This window comes from Sus scrofa, chromosome X (genome assembly GCF_054392235.1).
Source record: "Sus scrofa isolate SSC_HxYL_T2T_F1_AM1 chromosome X, Sscrofa_HxYL_maternal_Yorkshire_Landrace_v2.0, whole genome shotgun sequence".
In the NCBI taxonomy this organism is placed as follows: domain Eukaryota; kingdom Metazoa; phylum Chordata; class Mammalia; order Artiodactyla; family Suidae; genus Sus; species Sus scrofa.
The window spans coordinates 117,335,197-117,356,649 of record NC_139401.1 but is presented as its reverse complement, the minus strand read 5'-3'; the positions used below and the strand labels follow the sequence as shown (position 1 = coordinate 117,356,649).

The window sequence follows — 21,453 nt, the reverse complement described above, 5'->3', positions numbered from 1 at the left end:
ACATTGTTAAGTTAGACTGCTTTCCTTTTAGTTTTTATTCCTGTTCCCTTTGCTTGACTCTCGGAGCCATTTTGCTAATTTAAATTTAATTGCCTGGTCTCCTGTGTTAGCAGCTCAAATCCAGTTTTCATTCTATGAGTATGATTGATTTTATTGGATCAATGCTCGTGTCCCATTGATCTTATTGATGACACCAACCCAGCTCTAAACGTATGAATTTACCCTGCTTCTTGTGCTCTAGGCTCAGCAAGATGCTGCTAATTCCACTTTGCAAATAGGTCTCATTCACCAAACTTGTTTGTACCACATAGCCTAGGGGGTTCACACATTTAAGAAATCCTTTGTTTTGGGGAGTTCCTGTCATGGTGCAGCAGAAACAATCCAACTGGGAACCATGAGGTTGCAGGTTCGATTCCTGGCCTTGCTCAGTGGGTTAAGGATCTGGCGTTGCCATGAGCTGTGGTGTAGGTTGCAGACGTGGCTCAGATCCCGGGTTGCTGTGGCTCTGGCGTAGGCTGGCAGCTGTAGCTCCAATTAGACCCCTAGCCTGGGAACCTGCATATGCCATGGGTATAGCCCTCAAAAGACAAAAGACAAAAAAAGAAATCCTTTGTTTTGATTGATTTGTCTCCCTGTTAGAGAAAAACAGAAAACATATAGAGTCCAGAGTAAAGCCACGGAAATAATGGTATACTTGGAAAAGCTGGAAAGGCTGGAATCATTGGTAAGATGCCAGGTCCAAGACTTACCTGTCCACATGACACCCAACAGCTCAGTTTGAATTTTTTTTTTAAATAAATTTGCTGGTTGTGTGGACCTCAAGTAAGAGGTAAACATCAATAAATCAACTATCCATCAATACTTGTTTTAAGTGATCATCAACATAAAGACTGTATGCAAGTAATGAAAAGCTATAACAGTGAGGCTGAACTCTCATTACACACCTGCACTAAAAAAGGCAGTAGGTAAGAAGTTCAAATTATAGTAAGAGGTATTTCCACCAGATATAAGGATTCCTGGCTAAACAGGGCTATGGGGTCTTAGAGTGGGCCTTCAGTGGAATTATAATGGACTCACCCTTCAGGATCTTTAACAGCAGAATACATAAGTGGCTATCTCAGAAAGCTGAACCAGAAGCTTTGAAAGAGCTGTGCTACTATTTTAACATGAGAGAGAAACTCTTAGATAGCTGTAGAAATCTACTTGAAGGGTTCCTCAGGCAAGAGAAACAGAAATGTAGAGAAATGTAGAAATGGAATGAATCACATCCAAACAGACTGGGACTGGAACTGAGTGGAAGGCCTGGGGCTATGGATTGAATGCAGGAATAATGTTTTAAAAGGTCAAAGATATAAGTGTTTATACCAAGAGAACTTCCATTTGACTCTTTCCTTTTTTTAGTTCATAATTTTTCATTGAAATATAGTTGATTTACAATGTGTGAATTTCTTCTGTATAGCAAAGTGATTCAGTTATACATATACATTCTTTTTCATATGTTTGTTTCATTACGGATTCTCTCAGGCTATTGAATATAATTCCCTGTGCTATACAGTAAGACTTCATTATTTATCCATTCTATATGTTGCCATTTAATTCTTTCTTAAGGCTTCTTCCAACATTATAATTCCTTGGATCCAGGATAATGTTACTGTCAAATTCAAGTGAAACTCAAGACTCAAGTTTACTTCTCCTTATTCAAGAATAAGATTATAGAATTCCGAAGTACTCTCACTGCTAATTCATACATTACACAACATGTGTGTATACACACGCACGCACACACACAATCAGAGAGGTTAAGAAATTTGCAATATGTGAAAACTGTATCAGCCAAGAAAACTTTGGGAAGAAATCTTTTTCTGAAAATTCGTCATAGACTACAACCAATCTAATTTTGAGTCTTTCATTTTTTCCGTCTGTCCGCCTGCTGCCTGTGTGCGCACATGTACCTGCATGGCTCCTGACCCTTAGCAATTCATTTCACAAACACTGCCAAAAAGCCATGGTGGCCTCCTTGCCAGCATGTTGGGAAAACAGATTGAGATTTGGTTACTTTTGATGATTTAAAAATAAATTCTCTTTTTTCAGATGATTCCAAGTTCTCAGAAGCCGTGCAGACCTTACTCACCTGGATTGAGCGAGGAGAGGTGAACCGTCGCAGTGCCAACAACTTCTACTCTATGATCCAGTCAGCGAACAGCCATGTCCGCCGCCTGGTGAATGAGAAAGCTGCCCATGAGAAAGACATGGAGGAAGCAAAGGAGAAGTTCAAGCAGGCCCTTTCTGGAATTCTCATTCAGTGTGAGTGAAAGTCATAGTTCTGCTGGAAGGGTGAGCGGGCAGTTTGCTTAGTCACCACTCTCTCTACACAGGAACTAGGCCTACGGAGCCATCCTGGGTCAAGGAACAATGCCCTCCTCATCACTGCCTGTGCTCTCCTTGTATTGCCAGGGGCTCAAGCTCCAGTTTCATGGGAACCATGTGTGCACCTGCGATGTTCATTTTCTCTAGTATTGCTATTTGAGCTCCTTAGAAACAGTGACACTTAGGCCACAATCCTGTGCTTTTACTTTTGCTTGTTCTTAGAGTAAGTTACGAGCAGCCCCAGGCCCTGGTGCAAAATTTGGGATTTCACTGCTAAAGATAGAATGTAGCATCAGGATTTGTAAGCTTCTTAGCTGCAGATTTGCGTCATTATTATTGTGTAATATGCTTTTAAGGGACTCCATTTTAGTGATAAATATAATTGTATTCCCCAAGGTAACCGAATAAAAGAGCCAAATTTGCTACTTCTATCTTTTGGGTTTTTTACTTCCTCTACATTTCCTGTGCTGGATTCAGTAGATACTGGAACAGGATGGGAAGCCACCGAAATGTCCATTTTCAAAAAGTAGTACCACTTCAAACCTATCCAAGCTCTCCTAAATGAGACAGAGCAGACAAACTCTCTAGTATTGTTTTTAGTTCACCATATTCTAAAACTATGCACTTTAATCTTTCGAGTTAGAAACTGTATTCCCGTTAAGAATAAGGATACAGTGTTATGACTTTGCTTTTAAACAATTATGGCCCACTCTTCTTGTACTTGACTTCCCATACTTGACTTATAGATAACTGGGATTAAGGAGTAGTTGTTTCATTTCCCATTTTTATTTTGAAAGTATCTATGGACACAGAGTCCAGGAGGAGAAAGCATATGTTTTTAGGACTTCAGAATAAATAGAAAGAGAGCAGAAGGCATCATAGGAGTATAAATCCTTAAATCATTAGTAGACAGGGTACAAACAGAGCTATAAAGAACAAAATAACACCTCTGAGTCTTCTTACTGTGAACCCCCAGCCAGGGAGAGAGAGGATCTTATCCTCCCTTTCTTTACCCAGCCAAAAGTCATGACTAAGTTGCCCTTTTCTTGAACTGATTATGATCAAGCCCCAGAATATTTGTACACCTTTCCCCATTTGACATTTTAAGCAACCCTGAAAAATACTCTCTAGGACTGCACTTACACAGTATTCTTCCATAAAACTTACATTTCTCCAGTCCACGAGCCTATCTAGGTAGACTTAGAATAGATCCTGTCCATCTTAGACTTCAACTTGATGATTCTGGTTAAACATACCTCCTGATAGTAAAAGGAAGGATTCCATTGAAGTGACGCATCCAGGCTTATTCTGGAGGGCTGGTTTATGAAAGAAGCCAGTGGTCTAAAGGAGCTGGTACAGTTCACCGCTTGCTCTCAAGCTGTGCAGGGTCAGTGGTACTGAATCACATTCACAAGTCTGATCTCTCCTGCCTGAATGAATACAGACTGCCTATATTAAAACCTTACTCACTATTTTACCCTAAACCTTCTGGAGTCCTTTTTTTCTTTCTGTATGGTGATATTTCTGCCTTTGAGTCCCCTTTAAAATCATGGTACCCCAACACACCTGGCCTTTTTTGAGCACAACCATAGTCTAGTCATGTCATAGAAGGAGACACAACAAGCCTGACGCTTCTCTCATGTCTTTTCTCCCCTCTTTTGCCATTCCTGGATGATGCTCGGATTGATCCAACTGTTGATCTGACACTGCAGTTGAGCAGATAGTAGCTGTGTACCATTCTGCCTCCAAACAAAAAGCATGGGACCACTTCACAAAAGCCCAGCGTAAAAACATCAGCGTTTGGTGCAAACAAGCTGAGGTTAGTAACTTTTTACTCTGGTAGCCCCTCAGGGGTACAGTTTCTTTCTTTAACAAGTTATTGATTTGGAGTTTAGCTAGAATTAAATAGTGCCAAGCTCCCATGGCCACAACAAGGCCCTAATGAAACACTGAGACATGTTCTATAGCCTGTCGCTGTGTCCAGACCACCTGCTGCCAGAAGGGTAATAAATGTGCACGTGTTGTCTTGAATGCATTCTGCTGGATGGAAACTTTCGTAGTGAAAATGGAGCTGTGATAATTACAAGTTTACTTCTCTAAGCTAGCTAGTCTTGGGTACAACAATAATTACTGACCTGTGAGTCTAGTGTCAGTAATATTAGGGCTGCCTTACATTTATTAGCGCGTCTTAATAGTTGAGGCTGAAAGCTGCCTGGTGTTACACTGGAGCATTGAAATTTCTGAGCTTCTTTTATCAAACCTGCTCAGCCATCTTTAGAGGTGGCAGCTTTAAAGGTAACGGAAGACTCTGATTTCAAATTAAGATTGACACACACCTCTCTGCTTGTGCGCAAGTGACATTTTTAGCATTAACACTAGAATATGTCTGATGTGATTAAGTTGCGATTCTAAATCCAAGATTAAAAGCCAAAATGGGAGGTTTGTTTACACTGATCTGCCTTTGGAATGGTGTTACACAGGCCTCACGTTCTTCTGTTCCTATGGGTAGCTTCCTTACCCAGCCAGCCCTGACACTTTCCATGTATGTATGCAGCAACTTTTTCAACTGAGTCCTCTGCGAGTCTGGTAGCACTCCCATTATATGTCAATGCAGGTTGCCATGTTGCTTAATATTTAAGTAGCATTTGTAAGGAATTTACATATTATAAGGCACTTTCACATTGGTTATCTCACCTGTGTGAGCCTCCCAATGGATGTGGTGAAGTGAAAAGAATCCTGGACATGAAGTTGAAATTAATTCAAATCTCCACTTAACGCACTGTAGCTGCATGAGTTTGAGCAAGTTAGCCTTTCTCAGGCCCTATTTCTTCACCTGGATTAAATGATAGAAGAGATATGTAGACAGTTTGAAAATGCAAATTCTGTGTAAATATATAATAGTATTATTTCCATTTATCATTAACAGCTCCATAAAGAATAATAAGTAGGTAGACTGTCCATGTTTCACATGTGAGGAAACTGAGACACAGAAGTGTTAAGCGATGTAGCAAAATGACACAGCTAGGAAGTGGTCAGTTCAGGACTCGAAATTCCCACTCTGAGCTCTGCTATCAACTGTCTTGTGGTCTGGAGCCAGTCATTTAATCCTTGTGAACCTCAGCTTCCTAACCTCTAAAATGAAGATAATAATCTATTCCTTTTGTCCTTCATGAGACTACATGACATAGTTTGTGTAGCTGCAAGTTGAGAACCCTGAAGAGCATTTAGCGGAAAATCAGCCCACCTCTGTTCATAAACTGACAGTCTCTGAGCCATCAGGTCTGGCTCAGCAAAGGGATCTGAGAGTCACTGGGGAAAAAAATCCCTGAAGACGTCAGCCCAGTGGAGGGCAGAGTCATAAAAAGCCAGTCAAGTTTTCAATTGTTAAAAAAAAAGAACTAGCATGTAAAAAAGGGACCTATTATCTTATTGTAGCACAAAATGATTTTAGAATGCTAGGGCTGCTTTACATCGTGAGCCCAACAAACAAAATTCAACATTTCAATGCACATGTTTACTGAGCACCTTCTCCGGCTCAGGTATTGCTACAGGCACTGCAGGATGAGCTCGCCTTTGCCCTCAGGGAGCTAGAAAGGTAACAGAAGCCATCAAGGGGAGGAGTGGAGGTTGGCACCCCAAATTTAAAATACCCAAGATCTTTCATTTCATTTGAATAATTTCAAAGGATAAAAGTCAAGAGGAAAACGCTCAATATGTCTTACAGTTGTAGGGAAGCGGTAGTAGTCTCCACCTTGCCTTAACACACAAACACTTGGATCCCTTTTAGGGGCTGGCAGAGGCTGTCTGAACTGCCCCACCCAGTACAGAAAGCTGTGCCAATACTATACTGCCTCTTTCACAGGAGGAGTAGAGCCTCTGGTTGGAGCACTGCCTTGTCTAGGCCACAACCCTTTTGTAAACAACTTGGCAGTAAAATATTCTCCATTAATAGTATTTATCCAGGCTCTCTGGAGTTACAGCAAGCCTACCTATCCGGTGGGTATATGCTTGAGTTTAATTACCTCCTCAGTAAAGATAGCCATGCCATGAGCTAGACATTTCTGTGGGCCTGTGGAGAGCTGAGCACTGCACACCCGAACACCTAATGTTGTGGCGCAGCTTCCTTGGCACAGTGATGAGGATAAAGCACATGGCCCGCATGACATGTTTTGTGATGTCCCTTGCAGACCTTGCAGAAACCTAGAAAAATCTTCCTGCCTATTGGATTAGACTAAACTAAGGTCCACCCTAAATACCTCAATCATTATAAGTAAAACTGCGGAGAGCGGAACACAGCTCATGACCTTCCTCTGGCACTGCAGTCCCTCAACCTGAAAGAGTTCTTCTGCTTTATATTAGTGCCTCATTAAATCATGGCTTCAAAGATTTTTTTTTTACCTTTGCATACTTTCACTTGATGACAGGCAACTCTGAGGGCCAGAAAGAGGTATCCTGTAGAAAGGGACAAAACGGTCCTTTTAAATTGGGGCTACATCTTAGCACCCCACTGAGAATCAGATTGTCTCAGTGACCTGACCAACGAAACTGGCTTTTTGTGGACCTAGGCATCAAAAATACAACTCCCAAGTTAGAGGTTTCAGCAAGGTAGATGTGTCTGACATTGAAGCTTTTCTACCAGTTGCCCTGAGGAATAAACCAGCTGGTACCTCCTCACGTCACAAAGTACCCATTCCTTGTCTCATTGGCATCCTCCTCCCAGCAGTCAGCATTGTCTCACTCTGGTGAGAGAGAATAGAGTAAGGAGAAAATGTTCCCACCTTCAGGGAGTAATAAAATGATAAGGCTGAAGCCCCTCCTCTTACTAAAAGTTAGCATCTACAGTGACTTCCCCGTGTGTTGCTCTTACTGAGATCCTGGCCTGGATTACACATGAAACCTTGGATGATGTAGAGAAACTAGATGCATAGCAATAGGCACCAGAAGACACTCCTTCGCATTCTCCCTAACGTGAAATTTTATACCATTGGGCCACAGGCAGAGGGACATGGTGACTATGTACCAACATTCTCGTAAAATGAAATAGTGTGATTGCTAAAATAACTTTTTCTCTAGATTCCCAGGCCTATTATTCCAAACTCTGGAGAACTGTTTACATATAGATGTTCAAGTCCTCTGTATACCCTCGTTTCGGGACACATTTGCACTAAAATTAGCTATTGGCTTTCAGCTATCAAACCACATACTAACAAAATTTAGATCAACCTAATTTGTATTTCCATCATGTAGCATACAATAGACATTGATTAAGAGCCTGTGTTTGTGCTTTGCTTCATTGGCTTGAATGATATCTCAAAATCAGATCTCTACAAAGTGTAGGAGCTATCTCCTTATCCTCTGCTCCTTTCCATTCCTTCATCTGGCCCCTTCCCCACCAGCTCTCCTGTTAATATTCAAAGTCTCGGTAAGTACAATTTTGTTACACAATTCATAAGGAACGTTGCTTTTCTTATAATCATGTCTCTGTCATAAAACATGAGTAAGATGAATTTAATTCCACATAAATTTTTTTGGAAACGATATAGTTAGGTAATTAACATGCAATGACTTATGATTCTCTTACTTTATGATAAATCAAATATGTCAGCTGGTACAGAGATTATTCTTTTCATGAATTTTCCTCTAAGGTTTCAGGTTTTTTCTGTGTTGAAAGTGCTTGATCCTACATTGCGTAGTAGTATGTAAATTTCTAAGCTTCAGAAAAAGTTACCGCTAGAACAGACTCAAAGCCCTTATAATGGATTTTGACAAGTCACTACCAGTTCACTGTTTAAATGAAAAATATCACAGGTCTACTATGGGCAACACAGCGATATAGGAACATTAGGAAGGCTATTTTTTTTTTTAAATTTACTTTATCAGTGACGTGACCCAGTCAATTTCAGATAGAGATTTACAGTTACAAATGAAAATTTCTGGAAAATGTTTTTGTGTGTCATTGCCACTCTTTTTCTTCTTTTTAGGGCCACACCCATAGCATATGGAAGTTCCCAGGCTAGAGGTCCAGTCGGAGCCAGAGCCACAGCAACGCAGGATCTGAGCTGCGTCTGTGACCTACACCACAGCTCATGGCAATGCTGGATCCTTAACCCAATGAGCAAGGCCAGGAATCAAACCTGCATCCTCATGGATACTCGTTGGGTTCTTAACCTGCTGAACCGCAGTGGGAACTCTGCCACTCTTGCTTTCAGCACTGTATCTGTCAGGGTGGGAAAAGGGGCAAATCTGGGAGGCAGCTATTTGTCTTGCTGCGTGCACTTCAGTGGCTCAGAGTCCTCCTGCTTCCTGCTCCTATGTCCAAACTAGGTAGAATGCCTTCCTTAGGTAAATGCAACTTTTAGCCCATCACTCTGAAGCTATTTGTTAGGGTTTGATTCTCAAAGTAGCGCTTTTTTGATCCACTTGGATATCAAGGGCTTTAATGGTAAGGTTTTCAAAGAATTAAAATCTCATGTGCGTCACTTAGGAGTAGTGTCATTTACTGAATGCTCTCCCTAAGTTTACTGCATTATGGTACCCTCTAACCTGTTTTTCTCTTTGCCTTAGCTTCCATTCATGTGACTTAGTACTGATTATTTATAGAAAAGTAATGATACAGATCTTAGTTTCTTTACAGCTACGAAGGATTGTCTAGTGTTTAGAGAGCTCTAAGCTCTGCCACTTTGCCTGCCTGCCTGCCTGAATAGCTTAGAGCAGGCTTCTCCTTAGTTTTTCTTACCCTCACTTCATTATATCTAAAGGAACTGGTAACTCTTGTTCCTGAAGTATTTTGAGGCATTGAGGTAAAATTTACCCATAGGTCTGATATATTTCTAGGGATTTTTTTCGAAGATGTGAAAGACCTCTAGATAAGCTGTATTGCTTAGTTATTGAACATTTTATACTTCTAAGAAGAGATTACACTTTCTTGCCCAGCTGGAAGCAGAAAGATGCTTTGCAGATGCTGAGCAGCTACAGGGCATGGCTTAGCTATCAGTTATATCTTCCTGCCCTGGGACATTTCCCTAGAAGGAACACAATTTACTCTTCTGAGAAACACAATAACTTTCCCAGAGTTAGATGACATGTCTGTGAATTGAGAGCTGGTTCTCTGCTTATACCCTCTGACAGTCTGCATTTTTGTTAGGCAACTAGGAGAGCCACCACTTTTCCTGATGAAGTAAGTTGTACAATATCCAAATTTGCCAGTGTCAAACCTCATTACAATCATCTTTCCAGTAAAAGCTCTTTGATAACTGAAATCCAGGCTCCTGAGATAGAATGAATTTTTAGAAATGAGTGATTCCTTTATTGTTCTCTGTGCAATGAGTTTGAATAAGACATAACAAATCTCTCTCTTGACACAGCCCTTTAAAGTTCATTTTTCTCAAGCAAGTCATTATTTTCTTCTGTTCTAAGTAATGCCCCTGCAGTACATGAAGGATCCTATGTTAATATTTCTATTTCTTCCAGTACTTCTTAACTATCAGTGATAACACTGAATAGCACACTTTTTTATTGAAGTATAGTTGATTTACAATGTTGTGTTGGTTTCAGGTGTACAGCAAAGAGATTCATATATATCTATATCGATATGTCTATTATCGATATAGATATATATATAGAGAGAGAGAGTATTGTTCCCTGTGCTATATAGTCACTCCTTGCTGGTTATCTATTTTATATATAGTAGTGTGTATATGTTAATCTCAACACTCCTAATTTATCCCTCCCCTTCTCTTTCCCCTTTTGTGACCATAGTCTGTGGTTCTATTTCTGTTCTGTATATAAGTTCATTTGTATCATTTTTTTCAGATTCTACATGTAAGCATTATCATATATTTGTCTTTCTCCGTCTGGCTTACTTCTCTTAGTATGATAATCTTTAGGTCCATCTATGTTGCTACAAATGGCATCATTTCATTCTTTTAAATGGCTGTGAATAGCTCACTTTAATAGGTACTGTTATTTATATTTAGTGTAAACTTAACTTGATATAGAAATTATTATTTTTCCGGGAGTTCCCGTCATGGCGCAACAGAAATGAATCCAACTAAGAACCATGAGGTTGCGGGTTCGATCCCTGGCCTCACTCAGTGGGTTAAGGATCTGGTGTTGCTGTGGGCTGTAGTGTAGGTCACAGATGTGGCTCGGATCCGGCGTGGCTGTGGCTGTGGCGTAGGCCAGCAGCTGTATCTCCGATTGGACCCCTAGCTTGGGAACTTCCATATGCCGCAGGGGCAGCCCTTAAAAAAAATCATTATTTTTCCTGATAAAAGGAATTAAAAAGGAGAATATGTTGAGGTAGTGATTAACTGTAGCATTAAATGGAGGCAATTTTCACCAGAGAGCTTTGGACACTTCCTGTACGATGGCCCAGTTGGGGCTACTCTAGGCAAGGAATTCTCAGTGATGAGGCGCCTCTAACAGGCATCAAGTGGCCCCTAAATGATGGCAGACTGCTCCAAAATGGAGTTCTCATACTTGATTTTTTTTGAAAAGTGACTATTCCAGTGTGATCTTGATCATTTCCAATGCTCTCATGCCTTCCTGCAGATCGGGGTTTACATCTGGTAGCACTTCCCTTCAGCCTGAAGAACTTTCTTCAGCTTTTCTTATAGTGTAAGCCCTTGAGTGACACATACTTTTACTTACATTTGTCTGAAAATATATTTATCTTCTAGCCATTCTTGAAAGAATTTTTTCTCTGAATATAGGATTCTGAATAAACATTTTTTCTTTTTTCCTTGCACTTTAAAGATACTGCTTCCCTAACTTCCAGCCTTTATGGTTTCTGAAAGAAATCAAAGTATTAAAATTATTGTTCCCCTGTATATAATGTCATGGTTTCTTATGGCTTTTAAAAGTTTCTCCCCCGCCCCCAGTTTTATTGAGATATAATTGATATACAGCACTGCATAAGTTTAGGGTGTACAGTGTAATGGCATGACTTACATGTACTATGAAATAATTATCACAATAAATTTAGTTAACTAAAGAGTTAAAGAGTTTCTTTTTATGTTTCATTTTCACAGTTTGACTACTGTATTCCTAGACATACTTTTTTTCACATATATCCTTCTTGAAATCCACTGAGTTGTTTTTTTTAATTTCATGGCTGCACCCTTGGTATATGGAAGTTCATGGGCCCCAGTTATTGAATCCGAGCTGCAGCTGCAACCTACACCACAGCTGCAGCAATGCCAGATCCTTCACTCACTTCACCAGGCCAGGGATAGAACCTGTGCCTCCACAGCGACTCAAGCCACTGCAGTCAGATTCTTAACCCACTGCACCAAGGCGAGAACACCTCACTGAGTTCTTTAAATATATAGATGAATATTTCATCAAATTTGAGAAATCTTCAGATATTTTTTCTCAAATATTTTGATTCATTTAATCGCTATGATTCCCATTCATTTCTCTCTGTTCTTTGATAGATTTGTATGTTTTAAGTTCTGTCTTCATTCTGTCATCTCTATTCTACTGTTAAGCTCATCCAATTACTTTTATTTCAGGTATCATATTTTTTGGTTTTAGAATTTTGGTTCTTTCTTAAAGTTCATATTTCTCCACTAAGATCAGCTGTCTTTTTCATTATTAACAGTTTTCCTTTACATCATTGAGATAGTTAAAAATAGCTGCTTTCACTCCTTGTTCTGCTAATTACCATATCTGGTTCATTTCAAGTTTGGTTTCTGTTGATTGTCTTTTCTCTTGGAAATAGGTCATCTCATCCTAGCCCTTGTAGGTATATCAGTTAACTGAGGGCTTCTGGGTGAATATTTTGCTTCTATGTCTATGGATTCTGTTATGTTCCTTCAAAGAATATTGATTTCATTTTCTTTTGTTTTAATGGTAAATTTACTTCACTGAATTTAAGCTGTCTTAGATAGCACCTAAAATCTCAGTTCAGTTTTAGCCTTAGCTGTGTTGTTTGGAAAATGCCCTATGCCTCAGGGGTCAGGTAGCAATTTGAACAGATCTTATAAGCAGAATTTGGATCCCTCTGTCTTTGGCCATCTACTTTCTGGCGTCCCCTCCTCACTTTCCACTGGCTATTTAGTGGTTTCCCTGAACTGTCTCCTTTATTACCTTAGGATATAAAACTGCGGATTTTCTTTCTTCTTTATTTTTTTTTATTTTTTATTTATTTATTTTTTTGTCTTTTTGCCATTTCTTGGGCCGCTCCCGCGGCATATGGTGGTTCCCAGGCTAGGGGTCCAATCAGAGCTGTAGCCACGGGCCTACGCCAGAGCCACAGCAACATGGGATCCGAGCCGCGTCTGCAACCTACACCACAGCTCACGGCCACGCCGGATACTCAACCCACTGAGCAAGGCCAGGGATTGAACTTGCAACCCCATGGTTCCTAGTCAGATTCATTAACCACTGCGCCACAATGGGAACTCCGGATCTTCTATTAAAAATGTAGCCACCCTGTGAGGTGCTAATTGTGATCTCCTCTCAAACTAAAAGGCCCTTTAAAACAGGAAGAGCGATAGCCTTCTAAGTGTCAGCTCCTATGCTGGATATACCTGCTTTTGTTCACTCTCCAATGCCATCAAATAGAGACTGGGTTGGGCTTGGTTTTTTTGTTCAGAGAATATAGTTATTCATGAAAGGATTAATCTGGTAGGAGTTCAGTCCTGAGAGCTCATTTTTATTATAACTCCTAAACTTACAAAAGCTTAAGAATTTTGTTGAGTAAGACTGCAAGGGGAGAGGGAAAGGATGGAAAACAGCAAGATCAGGAGTTCCCATCATGGCTCAGCAGTTAACGAACCCGACTAGTGTCCATGAGGACATGGGTTCAACCCCTGGCCTCGCTCAGTGGGTTAAGGATCCGGCGTTGCTGTGAACTGTGGTGTAGGTTGCAGGTGCAGCTCAGATTCCACACGGCTGTGGCTGTGGTGTAGGCTGGCGGCTACAGCTCCAATCGGACTCCTAGCCTGGGAACCTCCATATGCCACAGGTGCGGCCCTAAAAAGACAGAAAAGACAAAAAAAAAAAAAAAAGAAAGAAAGAAAGAAAGAAAAGAAAACAGCAAAATCAAAGGATATGACATGGGAAGGTGAACATGGCAGAACCTTACGGGAAAGTCCAAAAATTCACATGAATAAGAGGTAGGAGGTCTTCCATAGCCAACAGTACTTATAAAATGTGAGGGATATAAGAATTATCAACTGCCAGAGCTCTGGGTGTGGAAAGAAAGCCTTATGCAGGCCAGCATGTACAACGTCTGCTTTGTCTATTGAGACTGTCCTCTGCCTCAGCGTGACCCTTTGCCTCCTTTGCCTTAAGAGTACTCTAAAATTTACTTTTTGTTTGTTTGTTTTACTTTTTAGGGCCGCATTTGTGGCACATGGAGGTTCCCAGGGTAGGGGTCTGGTTAGAGCTGTAGCCGCCAGCCTATACCACAGCCAAAGCAATGCCAGATCCGAGCCGCATCTATAACCTACACCACAGCTCATGGCAACGCTGGATCTTTAACCCACTGAGCAAGGCCAGGGATCGAACCTGCGTCCTCATGGATACTAGAGGTTCATTAAACGCCGAGCCACGAAGGGAACTCCTTGTTACATGTTTTTTTAATCCTTTTGTACCTTGTCCTTAATTCTGTTTATCTCTTCAACATTTTCAAGGCTTTCCCACCTAAAAATCATACCTTTTAATCTTAGGAAATTCGCAATATACATAATGATGAATTAATGGGAATCCGACGAGAAGAAGAAATGGAGATGTCCGATGATGAAATAGAAGAAACAACAGAAACAAAGGAACCTGAAGAATCAGGTAAATATAATTCTGTTTTGCTTGATTTAACCAACATCTACTTATAGGGATGATATTTTAAAAATGTTCCGTATGGGCACACACCCATCAGACTGGAACCGGCTAGAAACAATTGGTGAGGCCATCTAAATACATGATGGCTGTAGTCTTAATTTATCCCCATCTTCCATTATGGTACCTAACTAAAAATGGACTTTTTCCTAGGAGAGCTGGACATTTAGGCAGCATTGTTTTATATTTGGTTTGGATTTATTAATAATATGTTCTATAGTACAAACTGTACTAGCCAAACTTTTAGAAAAATTAATGAGAACACTACACCACTTAAACCTTACACCAAAATTAATAACAGATGAAGATTCAAATGTAAAAAGCCATGTATATTTGAAATGAAAGAAATTCTGGAAAATATAAGTCTGTTGTATAATTTGAGATGATGATGATTGCCAAGAATAGAAATAATGAGATATTTTTGATAAATATATCTGCATAAAATTAAATACTTCTCTTAAAAAATCATAAAGTTAAAAGAGAATCTATAAACTAAGGGGAAATGCTAACAACATGTGAATCTACCTATCTGCTGCCTTTCATTGTGGTTCTTTGGAGGTTTATTAGGAACCAAACAGGCATCTACGGTTGCCCAGGTGAAGGCTTTTGCTCCTACCTAGTATAGTCACGATTTCATTGTGAGACAGTAGTCGTGGTGTGGGTCCTCAGTGAAACTCATACAGCAATATGAGTTTGAACAATATAATGCCCTACCCTTCAATTTCCTAACAAACTGTCTCAGAGTGGGTATTGCCATGGAGGAAATTAAATATCATCTAAAAGACCAGAGTTTTCAGGTTAACTATTCCAGATACTCTTAGGAGTCAGTAAGGCACAGTGGACAAAACACTGGACCTAGTCGGAACACCTGAGTTCTAGCCCCAGCTCTGCTTTTCTTGATATAGGAAGGATTTCTTCCTCAGTGAGCCTCAGCTTCCACACTTATAAGAAATACATTATAAAAACCCATATAACAAAGATTTTTGTGGTGGTTAAGTGAATTCATTCATTCACTTAATAACTATTACATCCCAGGCACTGTGCTACACAATGGAGATGTGATAGTTTACTGTGCCCGCTCACTCTGTGTGTGTGTGTGTGAGAGAGAGAGAGAGACAGACAGAGACAGAGAGACAGAGACAGAGAGGCAGAGACAGAGACCAAGAGATAGACAGAGAGAGACAGAAGCCAGATTCGTTATAATGTGAGTCATAGTTGATTGGTTCCAGTACTTGAATTTCGAGGTCAACAGCTCTAGCCACTTAGTGATCCCAGAATCTCCATGAACGAAAACTCTTAAGGGAAGCAAATCACCAACTCATACTTTTTGAGAGCATTCATTAGCTGTTATATCTTAACATCCTCTATTTTTGCAATATGTTAGATCCCTAAACATGAACCTCCATATATATTGAATAAACCCTTTGTAATCAATGGATAGCTAACACTTTCAAACAGTGAACTAGTCACTGCAAACACATACTATAAACTTACAGCCAACATAAACAAAAATTTTAGTAATGATTAAGCTATTCACATCACTTAAGCGTTTAGCCAGGATGTTTTATAGCTGATTAATCTTTGCCTTGTAGGATTGTCTTCACCTCAGTGGCTGCAGTACTGTATACAGTGTTAATCTACTGTTACCCTGAAATGAGTACAACCATAAGTTTGAGTATCCACTTGATAAATTGCTGAGTTTGAGGAATTATTGGAGGTGTATATAGGAGATTCAGATTGAATGCACTTACTGGGGTTATATAATTGCATTTTGCTTCTGTATCTCTTTTGAGTTAAAAGCTGTATTGGCTACTGCACAGAATCTTATTCGTTTAGAGACTGGAAACTCCCTGACAGATCATCTTATAGCTATTTTCTTTCCTGTTCCACATGCCAGGATGCTGCTTTGTCAAATAAAGCTATCTACAATAGACTTAATGGAGCTTACCAAATAGCTTTTCTCCCAGAAGGTTTCAATTCATTTTAATTCAAGGACTTTGGTGCATTTTTCTTCCTCTCGATCGTATCTAATTTTGTTATCTCATGTCTGTAGTACTCAACTGCAGAAATCCTGCTCAGTATGAGCTAGTGAGCAGGTCCTCAGTTTTTATCTAAAGCAGCTACATGGTTCCAATTAAAAGCTTAAGCAACTAGATCTCAAAGGTTTTTTGCTCTCCCTCCATGCTACCAAACTTGAATTCCAAGAGCCTGTAGCATATTTCTGGCTAAATTTTCTTCCCAGAGAAAGTAAGAATCAAAGCTGGCCTAGCAGTCTGTTGCCTTTCCTTGGAGTGCCACGAAATTTCTATTCTGTGAGATTCTCTACACTAGCTAGCCCATATTTGTGATTCAGTACTGGAAACACTCTTGCCATGGAAGAAAGGACTGCTGTGCTCAAAGCAATGTGTTGAAGAGGGAGAATCGCATCAAAGCAAATCATGATAGTGTGAAACTATTTCATTCTATTGTTAGCCATAATGGAAAGTACATGTACCCAGTAAACATAAGAACAGCTGTTTCCTTTCAGCATTTATCTTCTGCCTTCTTAAACTGGTGGTTTTCAGATATGGTATATTTATATAAGAATCATTGGGTTACCTTTTAAAATTCATATTTCTGGGCTGCAGAGTCTGATTCAGTAAGTCTGTAATAGGGTTTGGGAATCAGAATTTTATCAAGAATCCTAAATGATTTATACACTTGTGGTCCAGGGAGCAAATTTGGAAAACATTGACTTAGACTAGTTCTCCTTCATTGTTCTAGCAAAAGTTTTCTCTTCCATGAGTCCAATCTCCTTTCTTCTCCCCTCTTACCTCCCTTTATTCCCAACTTTGGGGTTGGATAAATTAGTCAACAAGCACTATAAGCATGTCTTTCAACCATGACACTGGTATGATAAAAGTGACGTGAATTATATATTTTAATAGATAAGTTTGGATTCAGAGAGACAAGCTAGAGACAGTAATAGGAATTGGGGTATAAAATGATGAAGGCTAGGATTAGTGAAGGCAACAGGAACTGAGAAAAAAATGGTAAAAGAGGCAACAGAGAGCATAAGATTACAGATTCTAGGAGTCATTTGGGGGGAATAAACTAAAGTCTTTGGTACCAGGTTGGTTATAGTTGATAAAGAAAGGAAATAACTCAGAATAAGAAGGGAAGGTTAGTGATTATATTAGTTGGCTAGGGCTGCTATAACAAGTACCACAAACTGAGTGGCTGAGCCAGCAGAAATATATTGTCTCACAGTTTTGGAGGCTAGAAGTCTGAGATCAAGGCTCCAGTTGGGTTGGTTCCTTCTGATGGCTGTCAGAGAGAATCTGTTCCATGCCTGTCTCCTAGCTTCTGGTGATTTGCTGCCAATCTTTGACATTCCTTGGCTTGTAGATGCATCACCCTAATCTCTGTCTTCACGTTCACATGCCAGTCTCCCTGTGTGCATGTCTCTCTCTGTGTCTACAGTTTGCTTTTCCATACAGACACTAGTTATGTATAAGTCTATAAACCCACCCTAATGACCTCTTTTTAACTTAATTACCTCTGTAAAGATCCTTATTTCCAAATAGGACCACATTTGAGGGCTGCAACATACCTTTTTTAGAAGAACAAATTCGACCCATAATAGTAGAACTAACAGAAATGGACTGACAGATGGGACTGGGTTACAGAATATAATGAGATCAACTTCAGACTATAGGTAGTTAGGAAATATATATATATATATAAAAGATTTTTACATAAATTAGGGTTGAAGAAAGTAGAAGGAATAGAAGATAGTAGTACAGTGGTGTTGGCTGGGGTCTGGAGAATATAAATAAATGAATGCAAAAGACAAGTGAGAAGGAAGAACAAAAGGCTAAATACAGAACTCTGGGGGCTACCCACAGTAAGGAAGAGGAGTTTGCAGAAGAGTTAGAAAAAGAGCAGTATACATGTATGTGTAACTGGGTCCCCATGCTGTACAGTAGGAAAAAAAATTGTGCTGGGGAAATAACAATTAAAAAAAAAGAAAAAGAAAAAGAGCAGTGTGAGGGGCTGGAAGAAAACTAGAAAAGCATTGGATTATACAACCCACAAGAAAAATTTATAGAAGCAGAGACTAAAAAACATCATCAGATATTATAAAGAATAAAGGAGAGGGAGCTCCCATTGCAGCTCAGTGGGTTACAAACCTGACTAGTATCCACGAGGATGCGAGTTCAGTTCCTGGACTTGCTCATTGTGTTAAGGATCTGGCATTGCTGTGAGCTGTGGTATAGGTCACAGACATGGCTCGGATCCCACATTGTGTAAATGGCATGGCTGTGGCGTATGCTGGCAGCTGCAGCTCTGATTCAACCCCTAGCCCGGGAATTTCCATATCCTGCAGGTGTGGCCCTAAAAAGCAAGAAAGAAGAGTAAAGGAGAACAGTATTGAGCAAGAGCTATTTTAGTAGAATGATAGAGACAGGGGCCAGAACATATAACATTGAAAGAAAATGGACAAACACGGGCATTATAGGTGGTGCCTAGAATTGGTAACAAAATTAAAGTTAAGTTGTTGTGTTTGTTCAATACAAGGGAAGGAAGCCATGGAGAGTGTGAGGTTAAAGATGCTTGCACATGAAAGAGTATTTATGGGTAATAATGGAAGTGAAATTCTAGAGAAGAGGAATGGGAAGTGACCTAATTCAGATGGAGTTTACTTTAGAGAGGAGAGAACCCTCTTCCTCTGAGATAAGAAAGGTGAAGCTAAACAGATATATGTAGCCCATGCTTCTCCATATAGCAAGAGATTTATTTGTCATCCATTGATTAGGTAAATGATTTGGAACTGACACCATGAGGAGAGAGGAACAGATCTGCAATAAATGCTCTGGGTAGTACAGAAGGGAGAAATCTACCAACAAGGGCCAACATGTGTCTGTATTGACCAGGACTGCCCAGCTCTGCAACGTGCTATAAAATCCTCTGCAGCCTAGGATAACTGGCAGAGAAAGTTGAGTCAAAAGACCATGAGTTAGAGTTTAGCATGGTAAACCTGGCCAAAGGTTTTCAGGAGAGTGAAGGAATAAAGGGTACTGAGGAGTTTGCGGTAGGGTATGTTTAGCCAGCGAGCAATTAATGGACTGGGTGAAGTTGGCCACTCCAAGAGATTAAGGTCTCAGCAAAGAAAGAGAGCAGAGTCTCAGGGTGATGAGGGGCCATGGCTTATCTGACAGTTGGAGATACTGTGTTTGAGAGGGAAATGTAGAGGTCTCAGGGGAGAAACAAGGAAATCCCAGGTATCCAGGCTGGCAGAAGCCTGACTGGAGTAACGACCTGCAGAAGCAAGCAAAGTAAGGCATAATAAGGTCAGGGGACTTACTTGAGATTTTGCCTGAACTGGCCTGCAACCACCCACAATGCGCCATGCTCTTATCTCCTACTTTTCCTTCCCACTCTTTGTTCCTTTGGGCTTTTTGCTCTTTGTGAATCACTCCAGCTCAAACTTTTTAACCTTGAGGGGAATGTTGCACATTTTTCCTTCTGTAATTTGGTAATATTTTTAGCATCTGTCTTCTAAAATTTGGTAACATTTTTTAGCACCTCTTGTATCACAGCTTTGTAAAGGTGGCTGACTCCCTGAATTTACTTCTATTAATTTTTTTATGTTTTCCTTGTACCATTGAAGAAACCTAGGCAGTAATTTTTTAAGTAGCACAAGATCTTTTAGATCTTTTGTTGTAGAAAAACATGTCTAATGGAGTTCCTGTCTTAGTGCAGTGGTTAACAAATCTGACTAGGAACCATGAGGTTGTGGGTTCGATCCCTGGCCTCACTCAGTGGGTTGAGGATCCAGCGTTGCCATGAGCTGTGGTGTAGGTCGCAGATGCGGCTTGGATCTGGCATTGCTCTGGCTCTGGCGTAGGCTGGTGGCTACAGCTCCAATTAGACCCCTAGCCTGGGAATCTCCATATGCCAAGGGTGCGGCCCTAAAAAGACAAAAGACAAAAAAACAAAGAGAGACAGAGAGAGAGAGAGAGAGAGAGAGAGAGAGAGAGAGAGAGACAGAGAGAGAGAGACAGAGAAAGAAAGAAAGAGAGAAAGAAAGAAAGAAAGAAAGAAAGAAAGAAAGAGAGAGAAAAGAAAACCATGTCTAGGATTTTGCTCTGAGTGGCTCCTCTAAAAGGAGTTCACAGCTGCCCTCCTGCTTTCACGTCGCCGTGATGAACTGGCAGCCTTCAGATCTGAGGAGCAATCCCCATAAAGAAACATTTTACCTACATAAGGAACAGCCAAAAAGAAGAAGCTGAGACCTAATGATGGCAGGATATGAATAAACTCACCGTTCTACGCTCTTCAGTATCAGAACTGATAGATTCACCTACTCAAACACATTATTAAAAGGTAATATTGAACTCTTCAATGTTGTGGCATGGTACAAAAAATTCCCACTTCAGAAATGGACCCAATTAATATTAAGTCTGTGAAAGTAAAGACTTGATGTCCTCATTAAAATGGCAAAAACCCTCATTTTAAAGAGTGGGAAATATATTTTGTAAGTGAGGTCCCTGAGTAGCATTAGAGGAGATTACATTTTCTTTTGCTTAGTGACGGGTCCAGACTGAGGAGATTATTATCTGCTCCCACTTGGCTGCGTGTATCTATCTCCACTCATCAGCATGCCCTTTCCCCCAGGAAGGAAGCAGTCTCTCCTCCTCATTTTCTCGGAGGGAGGATATTTTCACGTTTCAATTGGAGAACATGCCTCTAACCCTTCTCCTAGATCTATGCCCTTTTCTCTGCCATGTTTCTCCACATGACCTGTAGGAGATGAGCATAATTACTGGCCTGCAGTACAAGAAGAAACAAAAAGAAAAAGATGAAATATCACTAGTTTGTATTGAGCTATGTGGCTTGCCAGAGGACAAACAGGCAAACCAAAGCAGAAATAAATAACTGTCCATCTGGAGCAGTCACTGGATTTGCAGAGTAACCTCTGTGCTGTTCAGCCCAACTGCATGCTATCATTGGTACTGACCCAGCAAAGCAAATAAAATATTTCTTCCCCGGTTGGCAGATACTTTTTCCATCCAGTTCCCAGGATACAGTCATCTTCATTTTTAGCCTCTTCTTTTGGTGTTGTGATTGTTAGGAAGACTGCCCGTCTGATGACAGGTTACCCAGCCGCTCGGAAAGATGGCAAGTATAGATGTGTATTTGGAGTGCGATGAATCCACGTCTCTGTGTAACAGCTTTCGCTTCAAAGAGACAAAAATC

General features: G+C 40.3%; 1 protein-coding gene and 1 long non-coding RNA gene across 36 annotated transcripts in view; one reads left to right on the top strand and one right to left on the bottom strand.

The window, feature by feature from the left end:
* Positions 1-21,453, top strand: part of ENOX2 (ecto-NOX disulfide-thiol exchanger 2) — a 284,418-nt gene that overhangs the window by 237,330 nt on the left and 25,635 nt on the right. For all 33 annotated transcript variants that reach the window (XM_085006568.1, XM_085006558.1, XM_085006563.1 and 30 more), the window contains 3 exons: positions 2,092-2,304; positions 4,080-4,186; positions 14,046-14,160. In XM_085006568.1, the coding sequence (XP_084862694.1) occupies positions 2,092-2,304; positions 4,080-4,186; positions 14,046-14,160 (435 nt within the window). The remainder of the gene's footprint in view (positions 1-2,091; positions 2,305-4,079; positions 4,187-14,045; positions 14,161-21,453) is intronic.
* LOC102163484 (uncharacterized) overlaps positions 17,114-21,453 on the bottom strand; it is a 46,103-nt gene continuing 41,763 nt past the window's right edge. Inside the window, exons 5-6 of one of the 3 annotated variants that reach the window (XR_014834623.1) lie at positions 20,070-21,434; positions 17,114-18,483 (exon numbers count right to left, since the gene is read on the bottom strand). This is a non-coding gene — a long non-coding RNA (uncharacterized LOC102163484). Of the gene's footprint in view, positions 18,484-20,069; positions 21,435-21,453 lie in introns of those variants that run through there. The other 2 variants (XR_299673.4, XR_002340682.2) reach the window with 2 other exon arrangements.